This window comes from Hydra vulgaris, chromosome 02, assembly GCF_038396675.1.
Source record: "Hydra vulgaris chromosome 02, alternate assembly HydraT2T_AEP".
Lineage (NCBI taxonomy): Eukaryota > Metazoa > Cnidaria > Hydrozoa > Anthoathecata > Hydridae > Hydra > Hydra vulgaris.
The window spans coordinates 67,723,308-67,746,351 of NC_088921.1; the positions used below are offsets into that span (position 1 = coordinate 67,723,308).

The 23,044-nt window shown below is 25.4% G+C and overlaps 1 protein-coding gene across 2 annotated transcripts in view; it reads right to left on the minus strand.

Moving 5' to 3' along the window:
* The window catches only part of LOC101237741 (voltage-dependent calcium channel type A subunit alpha-1), a 112,444-nt gene that overhangs the window by 17,193 nt on the left and 72,207 nt on the right, over nt 1–23,044 (minus strand). For both annotated transcript variants that reach the window (XM_065791767.1, XM_065791768.1), the window contains 12 exons: nt 18,466–18,525; nt 9,718–9,824; nt 9,552–9,636; nt 8,747–8,854; nt 8,583–8,635; nt 6,419–6,473; nt 6,113–6,213; nt 5,771–5,969; nt 5,459–5,623; nt 3,656–3,763; nt 3,478–3,555; nt 145–267 (listed from right to left, as the gene is read on the minus strand). In XM_065791767.1, the coding sequence (XP_065647839.1) occupies nt 145–267; nt 3,478–3,555; nt 3,656–3,763; nt 5,459–5,623; nt 5,771–5,969; nt 6,113–6,213; nt 6,419–6,473; nt 8,583–8,635; nt 8,747–8,854; nt 9,552–9,636; nt 9,718–9,824; nt 18,466–18,525 (1,242 nt within the window). The remainder of the gene's footprint in view (nt 1–144; nt 268–3,477; nt 3,556–3,655; nt 3,764–5,458; nt 5,624–5,770; nt 5,970–6,112; nt 6,214–6,418; nt 6,474–8,582; nt 8,636–8,746; nt 8,855–9,551; nt 9,637–9,717; nt 9,825–18,465; nt 18,526–23,044) is intronic.

The following is a 23,044-nucleotide window of genomic DNA, read 5'->3' on the forward strand; positions in this document are numbered from 1 at the left end:
AATTTTGAAATTTACTATTAAAGAGTATTAAATTTTATAGTAGTTTTATTATATATATTATTAATAGTATTAAATTTCAGAAATTAATAAAAAATTTAAATATTTTCAATAAAAGTAATAATATTGTAACTTAATAAAACATACTTTAAAAGATTGAAGAAACGTCCACAGCATGATACGAATGTTGGTTCCTTTTCGAAGAAGCTTCATCACTCTAGCTGCTCTGAATAAACGAAACATACTTGGATCTAAAAACTTCGAGTTTTTCTAAATATATAATTAAATATATAAATTTTTTTTATCTTTGTGTTGATTTTATTAAAAAAATAAATAACCTTTTTTTTTGCACTTAATTTTTATAAAGTCATAAACATTTAGTACATGCTTTGATGCTTATTAGTCTGACGTGATTCTGACTAAATAGGAAGAATATGCAAAGAGTGGTGCTATATAGACTAAGATTAGGGCAGCAATTATATATATATATATATATATATATATATATATATATATATAAATATATATCAAATACAAATATATTTGTATGTATATATATATATATATACATATATATACATATTTATATATAACATATATATATATATATATATATATATATATATATATATATATACATATATATATATATATATATATATACATATATATATATATACATATATATATATACATATATATATATACATATATATATATACATATATATATATACACATATATACATATATACAGTCGTGTGACAATTTATTATGGCCACCTATGAATTTTGATCATTTTGAAGTTTAATCTCATTTTTTTCATATAAAGCGTAAAAATTCATTATTGAAAGTTAATCTTTTGTTTAAAATAAAGTCAGTGCTTTTTTTTTTGCTACTGGCAACTCTGTCACTTTTGACAGCCATTTTGTATGATGTCATCTTAATTATAATCTTTTTGCTGTACACTTTATTATCAGAGTTTTGAATTTGTTTATTAGGTTATTGTCAAAATATTTATTTAAATCAGTAAAAATATTGTTTCTTGAATATTTCTTTTTATTGTAAAGTAAAAATAATTGTATTTGATTTGATATTTAAAGTTATGAGTACCAAAGCAAATTCTTAACTTTACTACTGAAATGTGATATCTTATTTTAGCTATGGGGAAAAAAAAGGACTTCTTACCATAATAAAATTGCTGAAATCAGGGCACTTTTAATAAACACTAATCTTTTTCAACAAGAAATTGCCATTAAATATGGTATTTCACGGGTTTCTGTTCAAAATATACACAAAATAATGGCTAAAATGGAGCCAAAGAGGGCCGGTAAATGTGGAAAGAAGAGAATCCTAACACCACGTGGGAAAGGAATACTTACCAAGATTGTTCTAGAAAATCGACTGGTCACCAACAATGAAATAAATAATAAGCTGGACCAATCTGGAGTCAAAATGTCTAGGAGAACGGTTTAATGTTGCCTACACAATCTTGGTTACATTTCACAACATCCAGCTAAGAAGCCTAAACTGACACCAAAAATGATGCAAAAAAGGCTGGAGTGAGCAAAAAAGTATAGAAATTTAACAGAAAATGATTGGAAACTGGTAAAATTAATTTAGATGTATTTAAAATATCCACTTTCTTACACCAAACTTTAAATATTCACTTAACAATTCTTGTATAATATTTTAAGGTATGCTTTAGTGACGAGAGTACTTTCCAAGTTTTAACAAAAAAGGCTCAATATGTTTGAAGAAAAAGAGGGGAAAAATACTTACTGAACTGCATCATTCAAATTGTTAAATACCCCACCTCTGTGAAGATCTGGTCAGTGATATGTGGAAGGGGAATGGGAAGGCTCTATATTGTAGAGGGAATAATGAATCAAATACAATATAAAAAAGTCCTGGAACAAAAATTGTTGCCAAAATTGGCAAAATGGTTTAGTCCAGGTGAAAAAAAAACCTTCATGCAGGACGGGGCACCATGCCACACGGCTAAATCAGTTAAAAATATCTATCAGAACAAAATATTCCATTACTTTATTGGCCAGGAAACTCTCTTAACCTAAATCCTATAGAAAATGTTTAGGCGTTCCTAAAGAAGCAAATATCTAAAGAAAATATTACAAGTAAAGTGTATTTAATAGAAAGAATGATTCACCATTGGAACCATAATTAATAATTAAAAGAAATGACTAAAAAATGCATCAATACCAAAAAGGGTTCTTGCAATTATAGAGGCAAAAGGAGGAATCACCAAATATTGATCTTGAATATGTTTGTAGTAATATTTAAATATAAAAATTTATTAACAATTTGTTAAATGTTTTTATTTGTAAAAAAAAAATACCCGCTTTTAAAATAAAAGTTACTTTTGAGTACATAAATCACAAAAAAATATTAAAATAATAGATTTTGAAACTTAAGAAAGTAAAAAACTGTGAGTGGCCATAATAAATTGTCACACGACTGTATATACACACATACACACAGAGGAGGAAATAGAAATTGGACATTAGTGCCCCTTGGATCATTTCTAAAACCTGCTCAAAGGGGGCAACCAACTAATTTTCATTTTGTTAGAAAAAATTAGCAAAAGTTGGTTGCCCCCCATAGATAAGTTTCAAAAAAAGGTCATTTCAACACCTATATACATATATATGTAACAAAGGGGCTAGATGATAAGACCATGTCTTCTGCCAGCTCCAGTCGGAATTTTTTAAAACTTTATATTGCTATGTTATAAAACATTGTAAAGCTTATTTCAAAGAACAAAATATATGAATAAATATATAAATTAACAAAAAATCACTTATCAAGTTTAGAAATCAGTTCCTAAATGCAGACATAAAACTAAGTTTCTCGTAAAAAAATTATAAAACTAAGCAAGCTAACAAAAAAAAAAAAAAATCCCCATTAAAAATAGATTAAAAAAACAGAAATAAACAATTATAAAGAATTCTTTTTATAATAGCGTCAATATATTCCAAAAATATGTAAAATATTACAAATGTATGAAATACTACAGTAGTTAAGACATTTATGACTTCCTGTAATTTAATTTTTGATATAAATTGAAGTTTATTAACTATATCATTTATTTCTGATAAGTCTTTAATGATGTAATACAGTATTAAAAAAAAAATTTGATAAGTGATTTTCTAATAATTTATTATCATTCTGTTCTTTTAAAAAAATTGAGCATTCTATTTTGTATAATACATTTAAAAGTATTTGTATATATATTGTGTGTGTATATATATATATATATATATATATATATATATATATATATATATATATATATATATATATATATATATATATATATATATATATATATATATATATATATATATATATATATATATATATATATATATATATATATATATATATATATATATATATATATATATATATATATATGTATACATACTTAAATCATAATATGGTAATTACACAATTTACTTACTAAAGTTAAGATAATATCTAAAAGCCCTCCTAAAATCACAGCCAAATCAAATAAGTTCCACAAATCTTTGAAGTAATTCTTAAATAAAAAAATTGTAGCTAAAAAAATCAGCAGGAAAAAATATTTAAAAAATTAGTACAAAATATATAAACGTTTTTATGAAAGCAAAACACAATACCAATCTGTATGCAATGATCTTTAGAAAAGCTTCCATAAAATAAAGCATTGTAAATCCGATATTTAAAGAAAGCAACATATTGCGATATTCTTGAGACATGCCATTATACTAATTAAGAAGATGATAATTGAAAAAACAAACAATTAAAAATGTTCCTTTAAGTAACTATTTAATAATACTAAAAGTTTAACAAAATGTTTTTTATTTAACAATTTTTTTTTAATTTATAAATATTTTAGCACTGACAATTCTTTATCATAAAATTATTTGACATAAAGTAAAATGGGGCAAATGTTTCAGTTTTAACTTTTTTTTACAGGAAAAGGATTTTTTGGAATTTTTTTTTTATAAGTTCTAGTGAACTTTGAATTGCATTTAAATATATAAAAATCAAAAATTTCTTTTAGTGTTTTAAGAAACTTTATTTGATTTAAAAAAGAAATGAAAAAATAATTAAAAAAACTTAATCTAATTTAAAACAGCAAGTAATGATTACAATTTAAAAAGTAAACAGTAAATAATTTTAATTTTTGAATTGAGTCATTAAGAGGTTCTGGAGATTGAGTTGTCATTGTGTGGCACTTTTTGGTGAAACAAACTCAGCAAACAATTGAGCCTATTGCAATTGTTTTTCAACTTCTTTTTAAATTCCCTTTTGGATGACCACAGCTACTGCATTATTAAAGTTTATCTAAAGGCAGTTAACTTTGGAGTTAACTGCCTTTAGAGTGAATATATACAGCAATTTCTGATGCTAGATATTGTTGCTATAAATTCAGGGAGTGACAAAGATCTTTTGGTACTGGCATAGATTCTGGTTGAGATAATGAACTACAAGTATGCCAAATAATCGAACAGCCTGTTGAGTGAAAATTTGTCACTTAGTACTTTGACCACTGCAATCTTATCGGTCAGGTCAGGTTCAGAATCATCACAATTGTTCTGCTACTGGTAACATGTAACCCAGTACTACCTTCCCAAAGCCCTGCTGCCATGTATGGGTAAAGCAGTTAACCATCCTTGAACACCTTCTTCATCTATTAAGTAGAATAGATATAAACCTCTGTAAAATTGCAACTCTTCCTATTATCTACTAATGAGGGTACAGCTCTAAAACTCAGTTTATGGTTCTGAAACCAGCTGCTAGTAAGGTTTCTCAAACTTTATGGTGACTCTCAGAGAGGTTGATTTCATCAACATTTTTTTTAGGTGTATTTTGTATTATAATAGATCAGATTCAAAATCAAAGTTATTTTAAAATTTATACAAAGAATCTGTAGAGATTAATCAGTTTAGACATTAAATTTAGAAATTAATAAAAGCCCTGATTACTAAGTTAAGAATTAGCATGTTTCATTTAACCCCATTGCTCATCATTTTTATTTTTAACTTATATTTTATATTAATATAATGTAGTCATGTACTCAGTCATGTAACCATACATTGATATAATAGACATAAACAACAAAAGAAAAAAGAGTTACAATGACACCAAAAAAAAAACAAACTTAAAAAACAAAAACACAAAACTTAAGAAGAAAAAAAACCCTTCTGAATCTAATCATATAAATACTCAAAAAAAAAGAGTTTATTGATGTACAGCTGATGCAGGTAGTAACCTATGAAGAAAAACTAATTCTAATAATAATAAACTAATTAATAATTAATCAAATTAAATAATTAAATTATATGAAATCTATAAACTACTTTATCTTTATCTTTAGAATTAATGAGAACACGAGTCTGACACAAAATAGTAAAACTGTGATGACATAAAACATATAGACATAAATCAAAACAAACCTTCATCATGAGTTGTATACAATTCAAAACTATTAATAACATTATAAAATAATCAAAGAGAATTGAGTCCACAATAAGCCACACTCGAAATGATATTGATGATTTATTTTTTGGCATAAAACGCTCTCGAGGTTTGGCATTAAGGACATGGTCAAGACAATCTCTCTGTAAAAAAAGTTAAAATAAAAAATCATATATTTTTTATTTCAGTTTTTAAATTTGATTAAAAACTAATTGCTATAAAAATCAAATCAAAACTTTTTTCATTTAAAAAATGCTTTATCTAAACAATTTAGTTAAAATAAAATTTACTTGATTTCTATCAAGTTCTCCATGAATCTGCTTTTCACCTTGTTTTTGAAATGTCAGAATTATAAGTGCAATATATATATTGATGATCATGAATGTAAAAATCACAACAAACATTACAAAATACATAGCCATATAGGAACTATTTTTTGTTAAAGGACCAAGATCCACTCCAGTAACACCCATACCATTTTGCATTAGGCTAAAAATTCATCAGTATTTTTTTAACACCAATGATACATTGCATAGAAAGTTTTTATGAAATCTTATAATGCTGTTTAATAAAAAATCCCATGTTGTTAAGAAAAAAATTAAAACAATAAAATTTAAAAAAATCAAACTTACGTTGGCCAATTATCTTCTGTTGAAGAAATATAAAGTGTTAGAATAGCATCAAAGACATTATCAAAATTAGAATCATATCTCTGCCAAGTACGATCAGTTATCTAAAAATTATTAAAATTATAATCATATTTCTCCTATATACAATAGGTCAACTAGTACTTATCTAAATTAGAATCATACCCATATATGATTGGTTGTCTAAAAAATCATATCTCTAAAGAATCATATCTCTTCGGTATATGATTTGTTATCTATTTTATTAAGTTGATAATGGCATTTTACTAAAATGATTAAAAAAAATCTTACTTGTGGTTGACCTTTATTTATACTTTCTTTTGATTCAAACTTATAATATTGACCTCTATAAAACATATAAAATATAAAATTAGAAATTAACTTAATGATTCAATGAATGTTTGCATAAACAAATGATGTAAAAAAACAAATTAATTTTCTGGAAAGGAATGTTTACAAGAAAATATGGTTATATATCTTTTTGTAAACATTTGTTATTCAAAAACCATTATCATAAAAATTATCATAAAAAATTTATAACTTTTATGCCGCGTAAAAGCAAAAGATTTTTTTAAAATTTTTAAGTTGTTGGGTTTGAATGTCTTTTGAAATGTTTTTCTATAGGTTGCTCTCACTGGGATGATTTTAAGGAGTTTTTATACCAACATGAATATATCACAAATAAATTTGCTCATTTGGTCTGAAATTCTATGAATTTTGATTTATAGTTACTTTAGTTGTGGTAGCAGCTTCTGGAATTCAAGTCACATGACTATTTTTCTGTAAAACTAAAGGTAAAAGCCACAGATTCTAAATTACAAATACTCTTTAGCAAGATGCATCCAAGCTTATCTAATGGTATCATAAATGAACAATTCTTTGGATTTTAAAAGCCATGTGTTCAAAGAGTATCAAAAAGACTATTTGATACTCCTTGAACACATTGCTTTTTCTCAAAATCTCATTAAAGAAGATGCTCAGAAGTTGTTGATGTAGTTCGAAAATACACATCAAAGAACTTTGATGATTATTCTTGCAAAGTTCGGCAAAGTTTAGCTATAGTTTTTAAACACCAAAGAGGAAAGTATTATGAGTTTGGAGAAAGAAACATAGTCTATTACTTGATGAGTATTATGTTTTTAATCAAGTTGTTGGAGTTGATAAAATAATTACAAATATTGAACTTGAGCTTCAGAGTGGCACTCATTGCAATAACAGTTTCTCATGGTAATGTTCTTTAATATTCAAACCATTTGAGAAATGAAGATTCAAATAATTTACAATTATTTCGAAAAAGAGTCCTATTGTTATAAATTGAAAGTATAGAGTTGGTACCAGCAACAGATTTAACTAAGACAAGGTGGTTTAACTAAAATAGTCCATTTCCTTGTGGATCAGATGTCAGTGAGTGAGAATGAAGTAATTTATCTTAGAGATACAAGTAGGTCATTGCTGCGGATATCGACTCTATTTAAAATCATGATTGTTGATAAAAATACAAAAAAGCGCCATCTTATGTCTATAGAAGAATATGCTACTAACTTGAAGGTTCTACTTGAAAGCCATTATAGCAATCCACAATCACCTACAATGACTTTCACAAAGTTATTTTGCACTTTTAATAGAAGTCAAAACAAATTATTATTAATATTAGACTCTCTTGATGATGTACAATGCCTAATTTTTTATGTTATTTATATCTTGACATAATGATATAATATTTTATTAGTAAAATGAAAAAAATTTATCATGTGTTCTACATTGCTTTTATTTGAAAATAAAAATGATTTCATTTAATTTAACTGTAAATTACTCTGTCAAAATAATCACTTTTATTAAAATTAAAGTAGAAGGCTAAACATTGATAATGAAATAAAAACATTATGAAATTTGAAATCAACATGAAAAATTATTTAAAAAAAACTGGTTAAACTACAAAAAATGTAGAAAAAGTTAATTTTGGCCCCCCAGTAATACAAACATGAATCTTAATTTTTTGCAGCAAAAACAATGAACACATATAAAAAGGGAAACAAAAAAATGAAGCACACAAAACTTAATGGATGCAAGGTTCTATTTAACATATTTTTATTAAATGCAAAAATTACTAAAAAAAGTTATTTAAGAAACAAACAAAAAAAAAGTTTTATCAAATAATTTTATGTTTATACTATTATTATTATTAGTATTCATCAACAAAAGTAACTTAATAACAGTTGAACTAACATAAGTAACTAAGTAACTTTATAACAGTTAAACAACAAAAGCAACTAAGTAACTTACTGTTACAACAATAAGAAATAACCTGAGAAAGTAAGGTTTTTTAAATACATAACTAAAATTTAACAAGAAGTATAAAATTAGGTAATCTACAAAAAAATTGCTCCATTTTTTTTTTTTTTTTAATATTTTAAAATACAATTTTTATTATTTAATACTTTAAAAGATGTCATACTTGCATTCATTTATTGTTCTTCTACTTTCATCATTGCAATAATAAAATCTTCCCTATAATATTTAGGAGCTTAATTAAAAAAAAACTTTATATTTTAAATTTTTATGAGCTTAATTACAAAAGATAATAAAAAGCAAGTTTAATATACTAAAATGTTTGAAAACCTGGAAAAGCTGAACTCCAATACATGCAAAGATGAACAACATCAAAAATGTAATAATCAAAACAAAAGCAACATTTTTTAATGAGTAAACCATGCATTGAAAAACAAGCTAAAATAATAAGGCAAAAAATATATAAATATATATGTAAACAAATTCACTTTGCATTCCTTATAGATAAACAGATGCAAATTGTCAACTTTATATATAATAGTAAAACTAAATTCTATCATAAAATCTACAGAAAAAATGCTGTAATTTGGATTTATATATTTATTAATGATTATACCTATAGTGTATTAATTAATGTTGGATTAATTTTTGAGATGTTTATTTTTGCAAATCAATGAGAAAAAATCTCAAAAATCTTTCTGCTTTGCAGTTTTTTGCAATTCGGATTCTGAACAAAAATTGTGTGGGACTTATTTTTGAGATATGGGTCCTAAACACCAGTTTTGCAGAACTAGTTTGGTCCGGCATTAATGCGTTTAGGTAATGACGATGATGATGGTGATGATGATGATGATAATGATGATTGAATGACTTTTGAATGGATAAAGTTTCTTTGAAAAAGAGGTGAAGTTTGAATGACTTTGAATGGATAAAGTTTCTTTGAACAAGTATTAATTTATTAACTATATTTTTGAAGTAAAATAAATTTTTTTTGTAAAAACATAGATATATATATATAGTAAAATATAGAAAAATAACTAGATTTAAAAAAAAAATCACTTTTAAATCATTGTAAATAACTTTAAATTTTACACCATCAAAAATTAAAAAACAGATTACTAATTTTAAAACTAACTTTAAGTTTCTTGACTTTTTGAATTGCTTTGATTGGTCGAAGAACTCGCAACACATGAAGAATTTTAAGAAATGATGATTCTGAACTATTTTAAATAAGAAATATTTAAACTTAAATATCAATTTTCAAAAATACCTTCCAAAAAAACAACAACCTGAACACATACTCTATAATTAATGCAAGTAAACTACAGATAAAAACAAATGTATCAAGTTTGTTCCATGAGTTTCGTAGGAACGCTCCTTTGTGTAAAATCACCCCTGTGTCAATTACCTAAAGCATCCAAATTACCAATAAAAAAGTTTTCTTTAAAAAAAGAAACTCATTTTAATATTCTTATATCATTATAAATTATTATAAAAGTATTATAAATTTATATCTTAAATTATTACATTACTTTATTATAATTTTTATTAACATAACAAAATTAATAACTTTGATAAAATAAAAAATTATGGATTTGGTTATTAACTTATTTGTGTAATTATTTAATAAACAATAATGAAAAAATAATTTGAATTAAGTTCTAGGAAAAAATTTCAATATTGCACCAATAGCCGTGCAATAGGTAAATGAGAAACAATATGGAACTGAAAATGGAACCTTGTAGTACTTGTGGTGAAGAAGAGTGTTGTTCATAAGAATGACTGTACTAATGTCATTAGAAAAGAAAATTCAACAGTTTTAAAAACTTTTCCTGATACAACATATGAAATAATGGAGAAGACTAAGCATAAAGTATATGGAGAAGACCAGCATGTCAGACTTTATAGAAAAATTAAAAAGGTCTTATGCCCTGATCAATGCCCCATAACAAATACATAGCTCTTTACTTGAGATGCTATGCTTTTTGAATGAGTCAAGTTCTTTTTAACTTAAGCCATGCCTAAAGTAACCAAAAATACTAAACATAAAAAACCATTACTACCACCCAACAGTTTCAATATATCTTTCACAAACACTTGTGACCTTAAAACTAACTTTCCATCAGTTAAATCTTACCTCTTGCAGTATTCACCAGACTTGCTTGGTCTTTGTGAGGCTAATTTAAATTCGGCTATTTCTACTCCAGAACTCAGTATTGATGGCTACTATCCTTTGATTTGCAAAGACTTCGATAGTCACATGCTTGACTTTAGCATTTCCTTTCGAATCGATTCACCTATTTGTTGAAAAATCAGGTTTGAATCCTCTAACCATTTTTTATGTGCTTTCGCTTAGCACCTCTTCACTTTATTATTCTTCTCTTTGTTCTTTATTGTTCTTCTTCTCAAGATTGCATTCTTTTAGATTCAATTTCTAATCAAATTTTTTTAGGGGATAAAGTGAAAAAATTAAAAAAACTAACTCTCTTGAGAACAAATGTCTTTTTATTATTAAAACAATCTAAAAATAAGCTTCATTATTCCTAAGAGTTTAAAAAATGCAGGCTTTAGAGTTAAAATTAAAACTTTGAGCCTGTCAAACTGTTCAGAGTGTCAAGCAGAGTGTTGAGGCTAAGTGTCAGCAAGATCACATGTTTTAGAGTCAAGTTATTTTCTATGAAGAGTATTAAAGTCAAACAAAACAGCAATACTTGCAAATGGTGAAATTAAAAGAATGTTATCCAAAAGAATTGTTGAACCAAAAGTCAAAAGAATGTGCTCAACTTAAAGCAATAAGAAAATGACTTGGGAAAAAAATGAAAAACAAAAAGAAAAGTGATTGAGCTAATTGCTGGCGAAATGAAAGTCAGAAAATTCAAGGTAAATTGAAACAATTTTGTGATGAAAATAGTTTCTTAATATTTTTTGGTCCTGGCATGATTTTGGTACTGTAGTCATGATTAAAAAAATAGATAGTACCTGATGCTGTAAGTAATAAGTTATGCAATTAGCTAATATATGCCTCAACATTGCACATCATAAACACCAAAAAGACTATTTTTGCACAACGTTTTAAACTTTTATCTTAGTAATCTTCATGACTCAGTTTTGTATATACAAAAAAAAGGAACAATTTTATTGCAATGATTTCGCAAATGGCGGGAGAAAATTAAATGAAAAGTTTCAATGAAAAAAAAAAGTGCAGTTGGAAAAGAGAATGTTCATAGTTATGTACAATAATTTCAAATAATAAGTTAAAGATGTTAAAGAAAAATAATTGACAATCGTTTTATGAAACTATATAAAAATTACTAATGTAATATGAAATGAGATTTTCTTAAAATATATTTTTAAGAATCCTATTATAGAAAAAAAAAGTGCAAACCTGCATTAAGTTAACCTATAATTCATTCATTTACTGCAACTTACAGTAAAAATTTAATGAAAAGATTCAATGAAAAAAAATTTTAATTTAAATGATTAAAATTTGAATTAAAATTTAAATGATTAAATAAATTATTTTTATTTTTATATATTATATAAATTTTTATAAAATTTAAAATTTAAATGATTAAAATTTAAATGATAACAAGAAAATAAATACAAAGATTTAAAGAAAATAAGAACAAAGTGAAAACAAGTTACAGTTTAAATTTAAATGTTCTGAGTTAAATACAACAAATATTATTATTATATTATTATTAAAATTCAATATTTTTTTCAAAGTAATAATAAAATAAGAACTTCAATTAATTATAAAACAGGATTTTACTTGTGAAATGAAAGTAAACAAGTGAAGCAAAAAAATTAACAATGGTGAAATTATATGATTGGAAACGCATCTTTGAAGAAAGAATAATTGGTTTTTTGATATTGCATTTCTAATGTTTTGTTTCTGAAGTTTTACTGTAGAACTATATATCTCCTTGCTGTAGGAATTATTAATCAAAAAAAAATTTAAAAAAATAAACATTTGTTATAATTTAGAGAAGATTTTAACACCAAAGCATTATAAAATTATTGAAAATGTTACTGAAAAATCGAAAAAACATTACCAAATTAAAAAAAACTTGAGTGAAAAAAATGAATGGTTTAGCAGTTTATCCATTTGATAAAGGAACAAGATTTGTACTAATAAATGAAGTGGATGCATTTTACAAGCTAGAAGAGGAAATCAAACACTCAGAACTATCAACTATGACCCAACTCAAACCCTAATGACTAAATTCCAGAAACTATTATGCAAGTTTTAAAAACAAAAAAAGTTAGATAACAAAACTTATTTTCAAATGTACCCTTCTGACTGCATCCCTCCATGTCTATATGGAGTTATAAAAGCTCACAAACCAGAAAAGAATTATCCAATGCAGCCAGTCGTTTCTACCATAGGTACCCCACCATAAGGATCATTAGAGTATCTTGTAAAAATTTAATTAAAATTATACAACCAATCTTAAACAAAAACAAAACAAGATTATTAAACTCCTCCTCATTTGTGAACGAAGCGAAATCTTGGTTAATTAATCCAAATGAAATTTAAATCTCTTTTGATGTGGTGGCGTTATTTCCCTCCATTCCAATTGACAGAGAAATTCCTGTATTATCAATATCTTAAACAACGATATTGATAATTAATATAATAAAAAAAGAACCTAATTAACTCTTAGTGATATAAATGAAATGATCAAACTCTGCCTCAACCAATATTATTTTTTATACAAAAATGAAATAAGATCTATATTGAATTCGGGACCTATAGGACTGTTCTTAATGGTTGTAGTTGCAAAGTCTTTTTTGCAGCATTTGGAAACAAAAGCTCTTATTATTGCTGAGGTTGATCATTTTTTGCAAAAGACTTACAGAAGGTATGTAGATGACAGTTATGCAAGATTCGACTCAATAAAAAATCATGATAAGTTTCTGGAGCTATTAAATAAACAAGATCCAGCAATCAAATATACTTCAGAAAAAGAAAACAATAAAAAAGAGTTAAACTTCTTACTAACTGTAATCAACACTAAGAACTGTAACCAACACTTATAACTCATACTATAACTTTAAAATTCATCGAAAGTCGGCTATCACTAATATATGAATAAAACCTACATCAAACATTAATCCAAAGGTATTTTTAAAGGTATTGTATCTCGTGCCATTAAAATTTGGTCAAAAAAGTATCCTAATGATAAAATACAGTTTTTAGTGAACATGTTTGCAGAAAATGGACACATTGAATTAAAGTTTGAAACAACTGCTAAGAACTATATTCTGAAAAGAAACAACCTTTCATAAATTATAGTAAAACAGAAAGTAAATATACAGTTAAGCTTCCATGGCTCCCAAGAATAGGTCCAAAACTTAGAAAAGAATTTAAACTTTACAACATCAGAACAACTCTCCTATACTTCTAAACCAAGACAATGGAGTTAAAATTTCTACAAACAGTTGGAGACCTTTGTTTAAAAAATTATCCAAAAAAACGGAATTAAATAATATTTACTAATTCTATATTTACGTTACTGTGTAATCATTTATGGCTTTTTTTTAATGTCTTCATTGATATTTTTATGTAATATTTGTAACGGTTTTTTGTATTATATTTTATGTCCGATGACAATCTGTGCAAAACAGTTCAAAATATTACAATAAGAAAAAAAAATTTAGTTTGTACACAGCTGTTGTTTTATGCTTTATATTATTTTAAATATACATATTCACGTACAACAAGATATGACATTGAAACATATTATATATATATATATATATATATATATATATATATATATATATATATATATATATATATATATATATATACCCTTATAACATTTTAAAGATACGTTATGTCTTCATCAGTTACAAGAGATAACAAGGTTACATTCTCTAATTATTATTTAAATATTATGTAAATAAACTTGAAAATGCAGTAAATGTTTGTTCATCATTGCCGTATTGCTAAATACTATCTTTTATTTTATTTTTTATTGTAAAATGGCTTCGTTTCAATTGGTTTGTCGCAAAAAAAAAAAGTCTCAATTCGCAACGCTACGTCTCAATTGTTTGTTTTTTTTTACTTTTTAAAGTGTAAATAATTGAGACGTAATGTATTGTAACTAAATCTAGATTTGAGACATAACTAAAATACATCTCAAACAAAGATTTTTGTATTGCTATGTTACGTCTTAATTGGTTACCCTTTAAAAAAAAAAGATGTAATAAAACGTAAAAATATTTATATTTGTGATGTATTTTAATTACGTTTCAATTCTTAAATGTTTTACGTTATGTTATGCCTCAGTTGGTTATACTTTTAAAGGTAATAAGTAACTTAAAATGCTTAAGTACGGTACGTTTTTGTAATGTACTTTTTTTTTTAACTTTTTCTTTACATTACTTTTGAAGCTTTAAAATTTGTATATACCTTTAATTAAATGTAAATACAACTATTAAAGCTAACAAAAAGTTTTTTAAAAAGACCTCTTATAAGAAGTCTTTTTTAAAAACTAACCCACAAGCGTGGGTTAACTTTTTATATAAATAACCTGTTAATGCGTTTTCAATAATCAAATACATAAACAATCAAATATATAAATATTGTTAATAAAACTTTTTGTTAAATATTGTTACTCATGAGTTACGATATTTAACAATGCGTTTGTCGAGACATTTGTAACTAAAATTTTTTTTTTTTAAACTGCTAATAACCATTGTTTACTTTAATTGTAAAATAGATTCATCTTAGTTACTTTTTTTTTGTAACTAATTTGTCACTAAAAAAAAAAGAAGCAAAAATTCGCAAAGTTACATCTCAATTACTTTATTTAAACTTATTAAAGTGCAACATTTAAAAAGTGTAAACTGAAACGTAACTTAAATACTAAGACGTATTTAAACTACGCCTCATATAAAGATTTTGTTATGTTACATTACGTTTTTTTTTTTGTCAATAATACAAGCGTAATATTTCACAAGTTTTTATAAACCCACAAGCAAAAATGTATATAAAATGTCAACCTTTCTTATGTTATAATTTGTATACTATGCACATTAAATTGTTTAAGCCAATTACGTGAAGCTTGCAAACTGCAAGCTTCACGTAATTGGCTTAAGTAATTGGCTTAAAGGTAACTTTAGTTGGTAAGGACTATAGGTTGTGTTAAAACAACTTAAGAGTAGAGAAGTTGTGTGTTCTTATGAGTGTTGTAAGAGTACGTTAACCAATAAACCCTTAACATGCTATTAAACAACCATACTATGGAAACATCTAGTATTATGACGGACTTAAATGTCTCTACTAAAAGCTATGCGCAAGCTACAGCAAGTATATTTAATCTGAAAATGTCTAATGAATTTAGCATCTTAAAAAAAACTCTTCTGAGTGAAATCACCGAAAATATAACCAAGCTTGATATTCTATCAGCTCTTGAAAATGCCCGATTAGATCAAGATCTGGAAGGCTTACAACTCATCTGAAAAGGGACGATGATTGAGCTTGTTAAAAAAATGATAAAGCTAAATGGTTGATCCAAGAAAATGGACTCCTAATTAATGGTGTAACTCACCATTTTTATAACTCTACACCTAATAGAAACATAAGCAAACGAGTTGCTGTATCTGTGCTCGGTTTGCCGCTTGAAAAAAAATCTGTACCTGTCCGCGCAGCTCTTGAGCAACTAGGATATGGTAAACATTTGTACACTAGACCAGTTTATCGTAAAACCCCTAAAAACGAATCACCCTACTATTCAGGAAGACTAGTAGCCATTATGGATCACTTAGTTAAACCTATTCCAAGATCTCTAAAACTATGTGGATATAATGTCAGGATAATTTATACCGGTCAAAACCTAGAAGATAATCAAAAACATGAATATGTGCAGTCAAAAGAAAATATAATCGAAGTAGCTGAAAAACTGAGAACTAACGTAAGCGAGACTAGTAAATTAAACAAATCTGAAGGCACACCAAAACCAACAGTTAAAAATACAATAATACAAGAATCAGAAGCCCTAATGGAAATAAGCCAAAATCCTTCAGAAAGCCAAATAAAAACCACATAAATGACATAAATGAAAAAACACCTGAACTTAATAATGCTAGGGTAATTTATACCGGTCAAAACATAGAAGATAATCAAAAATATGAAGATGTGCAATCAAAAGAAAACATAATCAAAGTAGCTGAAGAACAGATAAAGAAATTAACCGGGACTAGTGAATTAAAAAAATCAGAAGAAACACCAAAACATACAATTAAAAATACAAAAGTACAAGAATCAGAATCCCATATGGAAATATGCCAAAATCCCTCTGAAAACCAAATAAAAAACCACAACAATAATGACATAAATAAAAAAACTTTTGAACTTCCGATAAAATTTCTTTGTTTAAATTATTCTGATAAGCGTGATTTTAACTTAAATTTATTTAATGGTTTTGATAAAACTAATTGCACAGAAGATGAACTGCTGAAATACAAAATATACAGAAAAGCGGAATACGACCAAAAAAAACTTGAAAGACAAAATTCAAAAGAAAAAGCAAACAAAGGACAGATAGCGACACCATCAGTTTATAATAAAAGCAAAATACAAACCCAAACTAACTCTAAATACCATTATGATTGGGCTTAAAACTAATTACCTCAGTATCAAAAAATTATTAAAATCCTCAAAACTTTATAAAATAAAAAAAAATAAAAAATAAAAAAAACAAAAAAATAAAAAAACACCTTGATCATATTTTAATAAAAATATTTTCTTTAAAATACACGCCCTCTTATATAACTAAATAACAAGTAAAAAGAAAAAATAAAAATAAAAAACAAAATAAAAAACAAAACAAAAATATAAAATTCCAAATAAACAAACAAAAAATATAAAATAATTGATCCCTTAATGGGTTAAAAAAAAAAAAATATCTGTTTTCACTGTCTAATCTAACTTTCAGACTTGAATCTTTTACAAAGTCATTGCATTTTTTTACATGTCTCTTTCTCTATGTATATAGTTCTCTCTCTATATGTATGTGTATATAAAAAAACAATTAAATAGAAGAATACCATAGGCTACAATAATACATGTCATTAGGTCAATATGTTACGTGTTGTTACATAACATTTTTCACGTAGCGTTAAGCTAAAATGATGCATCTCAATTTTGTAAAAATAACTGACATATTGCACAAATGTTATGTAACAGTGTCATGTATTGTTACGTAAAATGTTGCGTCTGGGTTAGGTAAAAATAGCAAACATTAATGTAACGAATCCCGTTTACATTACAATACATAACGTAACTTTAAAAATGTTATAGGGGATATATATGTGTGTATATGTGTATGTGTATACATATATATACATATATATATGTATACATATATATACATATATATATGTATACATATATATACATATGTATACATATATATACATATGTATACATATATATACATATATATATATACATATATATGTATATATATTTATATATATATATATGTATATATATATATATATTTATATATATATATATATATATATATATATATATATATATATATATATATATATATATATATATATATATAGATATATATATATATACACATATATATATATATATACATACATATGTATATATATATATCCTTATATGGTAGTCAAAAATTTACTTTAATGGTAAAAAAATATACTTTCATACTTTTTTTACATTTAAGCAACATCAACAGTTAATTAACAATTTTATGAACAATTAAGCGACATTTTAATATTGTTTAAAAGTTAAAGGAATGCAACATTGAATATCTTATAAAAAAAAAAATCTTTAAATCTTTAAAAAGAACTAATTCATGTTTTTAAATTTTGTATGTATATATGCATGTGTGTGCGTATATAATATATACATACTATCAGTAGGTTAAACAGGAAGCTGATGAACCTACTGATGGCAAAACAACTTGTTGAAGAAAAAAATTGAAAAACTAGATAAGTGTTTTTACCAATATATATTTATATATACATTTAAGTTATGATGTAATGAAAAAATTTACCTTGAGAAAAATCTCGAGTCCAAATATAATAGTAAAAACATAATCACAATAAACAAGCACCTAATAAAAACAAAAAAGTTTCAAACAAAAAATTAAAATTTTTGCTTTGAAATATTTTGAATAAATTGTTTTTAATTTATAAGTTTTATAAGTTTACTTAATTTATTTTTTGATGCAATAAACAATAAAAACTATCTTTATTATTAAAAATTAAATATATTATTTAGGGATAAGTGCATTGAGTGTAAAAAACATGTATTTTTATATTTATATTAATGACTTAAGAAATGTCCTAAAAGAAAATTAATTAGCCATAGATGTTGAAAAATATTTTTTTCATACATTTTCCTAAGTTCATAAATTGTCAATATTTAAGTAGAACTTTACTAATAATGATTTAATATGTACATATATATATACAGATATACATATATATATATATATATATATATATATATATATATATATATATATATATATATATATATATATATATATATATATATATATACATATATATATATATATATATATATATACACACATATATATATATATATATATATATATATAGATAGATATATATATATGTGTGTATATATATATATATACATATATATATATATATATATATATATATATATATATATATATATATATATATATATATATATATATATATATATATGTATATATAAAAAAAAACAACACATTTTTTAACTTATTATACATTTGAATATGAAGGAATACACAAAGTTATTAGAAATTGATTTAAACAGGAAAAAGTAACTACATCAGTAAAAGTTTGTTTAATGATTATTCAAAGTTGCCTTTCTAAAATTGGTAAAACACTTTCTGTGGTATTTAACTACTTGTGACACACTTTGCTTGATTTTTTCAACTTTTGTTAAAGATAATGAAAAATTTTGCACCATTTTTACACCTCTCTCAGCAACATCATTAACAACTAATATTTTTTTAAAAATTCATTGCTTTAAGATCTTTGTTCTCCTCCCATCTTTGCACAGGAATTTTCAGCAACTCAGTGTTCACATCAAGGGTTTCAAACAGAAGCCAAGAGTTTTGTTCCATCAATGATGGAGTTTTTGTATCTTTTGTCAGAAAAGGTTAGTGTACCTTTTTTTAGCTCACCACATTGGTAGAATACCATTTTTCCTGGAACTCCTTAAAATATTTATTATTTGAGCTGTGATTACGTCCAAATAGCACTTGCCGGGCTGCGCTCTTCAGCCTTTCTAATATTTGATGCCTGGATGCAAAATAAAACACCTATTTTTCTAAAAGAATTTTAATTTTTAGGCATGCACCATTCTGCCACCCTGAGTTTAAAGCAGTTGTGTCAAAAGACAGCCAAACTATATTATCTGCTAAATCCCACTGTTGAACAAAAGAAAATGTAGCTGTGGCTTGACTAGACCCAGTGCTATCCACTATTTCTGGAACGCCTAACAATTTACCTTACTTGTAGCCTGGAGTTCCTGAAATTAGTATTGCCAGTCTATCTGACCATTTCCTATGAGAGTCCTCCATCACTTTCCCATCCCAGTGCAAAATACAAAATTCAGGAGCCACAAACAATGAATTTACTTCATTTTCCATTATGGCCCTATTTTCTTGATGATATTAATGACATGAAGTTTTTGAAATAGCCACTGTGTCTAAATCAACTTCACTACTTTTTGGTACTGCAGCTGTGATCTCTGTTGCTTGATTAAGAGTTAGATTCAAGCGGTCAGCCATTTGACAAACCTCTTTAGCTTTTAAAGGATTAATAAGTGATCTTACAAACAGTTCTATCTTAGGCTTTTTTAGGCAAAGAAATTCTTTATCTGTTTAATCTAGATTATAATCTTCTCTGGAATCTTCTAAAATCAATTGTTTCGATTGCTCTATGACTCTTTTTTCAGAGTACTTTTCACTCGATTGTTTCCTTTTTATATAACTTTGCAATTTTTTTTTTACTCAACAGAGTTGAGTTTTTTTTTGTCAACAGAGCCTAAAATGAATTTTTTACCATTCTTTAAAACATATAAAAACTTAAAGTATTCTTTTTATTTAGTGTTCTTTAAACCTGTCACACCTAGCAATACCGGCTGCTTCTATGTGCAATGCATGTGCAATATAAATTTGCTCTTCTAGTTAATTTAAAAACATCTGTGATTTTTCATCATTTCTACCTTTGCTTGGTTAAAGTTCTGTATGATTTATACAAATTTGTAAGTTTCTGTTTCACTTTGTCTTGCCTCTGTAATTTTACTCCTGTTTTCTCCCATATACCACACAGCTCGTCAGTTATCTTACTACACATAACTGTATTAGTACTTATCATGTTTCTTAGGCCCTATTTTCAAAAAGAAAAAGTCTCAATACCTCACGCTTAGTTGGTATTTGGTTTAAAAGTAGTTGTTTCACACCGTTCCCAAACAACCCAATTTGGCATTTTGAGCATAAACTTTGAGCATAAGACTCATATTGACAAAAGCTAACTTTATAACTTTCACAAAACACACTGCAATATCTCATAGCATCATAAACATAATCTCAACTTTAACTATAGCAAAGCAAAAAGATGACTATATTGTGAAAAATGACAACTGACAAAAATGACAAAGTTTTAAGAACTCTGTTACATTTTACAATTTTCATTTTACAGTTTATATACAACTTTTCGTACTTTACATAACTCCCTATGGATAATTATGTACAAGTACACAATTATTTCAAGGGAGATTTGTATGTATTATTGATAATTTTGTACATTTACATAATTATCCCAAGGGAGTTTTGTATATATATTGTTTTGTATGTATTTGTATGATTTAGACACTTTATGTATTTTGTTTATATATGTCATAAACTATTTTTGCAAAAATAGTTTATGACATATACACACTAACAATTTGTAAACGCTATTAAACATGATAGATTATTCAAATAAGCTATTAAAAAACAAATAAAAACAATTACAGCTAATTACTAAAGTTTTGATATGCTTTTGATGTGTTTAATGTATATTTAATGTATTTAATGTATTTAAAAATACCTATAAAAATGAAAAAATTAGCAATATTCATGATGTTTTAATTCCCATATTAAACTTGTTATAATGGCCTTTGATTACTTTTCTGAACATATATGTTTACCTATAAATTTTCCTATGTTTACATATATATTTTCCTATGTATACATATACATTTTCCTATGCATACATATATATTTTCCTGAGCATATATGTAAAATAAAAGTTAAAACTGAGTTTACTTGTTTGTTTACTTACAAAAAGTTATAGAATAAAAATAATTAAAAATCTTTGAAAATACCAAAATTTAAATATTTTTGGGGGACTTGGGACAAGAGTTAGGGTTAACATTTTGAAATTTCAAAATGGAGGGTTTTTACGCTACACATTACCGGAAAGCTGAGAATATCGACATTTTTTAACTTTGGTTTTTTCGGAACACCCTATTCACCACCTGGTTCAATAACTACATAATAATGTTCTTCCTTAACAAGATAAAGAAAATATCTACCAATAAAATACTTTCGTATTATCTTTTCTGCCACCAATATAGTGACATGCAAAACTTTCAATTTTATCTCTCTGTAACCTGAAGAAGAGTTCTGATATTAACAACTGAAAAATTAGGAAAAATTATTTTCTCACATAATATATATAACATGCACCTGCTTTTTAAAGTAAGGGTTAAAAATATACTTTGAACAAATCTGATTTACAGTGGACCTATATAGACATTTTGAGCAATTCATTGGAGTTTTGCTCATCTGTTATATAGTGGACCATTATTGGCATCCACTATATGTGGCTGTAAAACGTTTGCTAGGTTTTCTCTCACAATAATTCTGTTTAAGTGAGTAGCTGATTTATATATATATATATATATATATATATATATATATATATATATATATATATATATATATATATATATATATATGGTGTGACCACCCCCTATATTCTAAAAAAGATCTTTTCATATTCTTAAAACTTTCTATTGGTTCTCACAAGCAACTTTGTTATATTTTTTTCAAAATTTTATTGGGTTTAGAGGGAGCACTAGACCCTTGAACATTTACCGGGTCCCTAATAATATTAAAAAAAAGTTTTTCAAACGTATTTATTTATTATTTATTTGTATTTGAAAAATGTACAAAATACAAAATGGTGAGACAGGTATTTACTAAATTACTCTTATGTAACACCAAAAAAATAAAAATAAAAACTCAATATGAGTAAATGTAAAAAAACCAAGTTAGTAGACTGCGTGAGTTTAAATCATACTTTTTTAAATTTGTTTTGAATGCTGACAGTGAGGGTGAGTTCACTATGTGGTCAGGAAGTGAGTTCCATACTTTAATGATTCTTTCGCTGTAAAAAATCTAGTATCATTAATGTATTTATTATGTGGAGTAAACTTTTGTGAACAACTTCTAGTAAAATATTTCAATCTGGAAAAAGTAAAAAAACCTGAAAATGGTAAATCAAGAAGATTATGTACAATTTTATAAGTCATATAAAGATCAAATTCTGCGATACTCA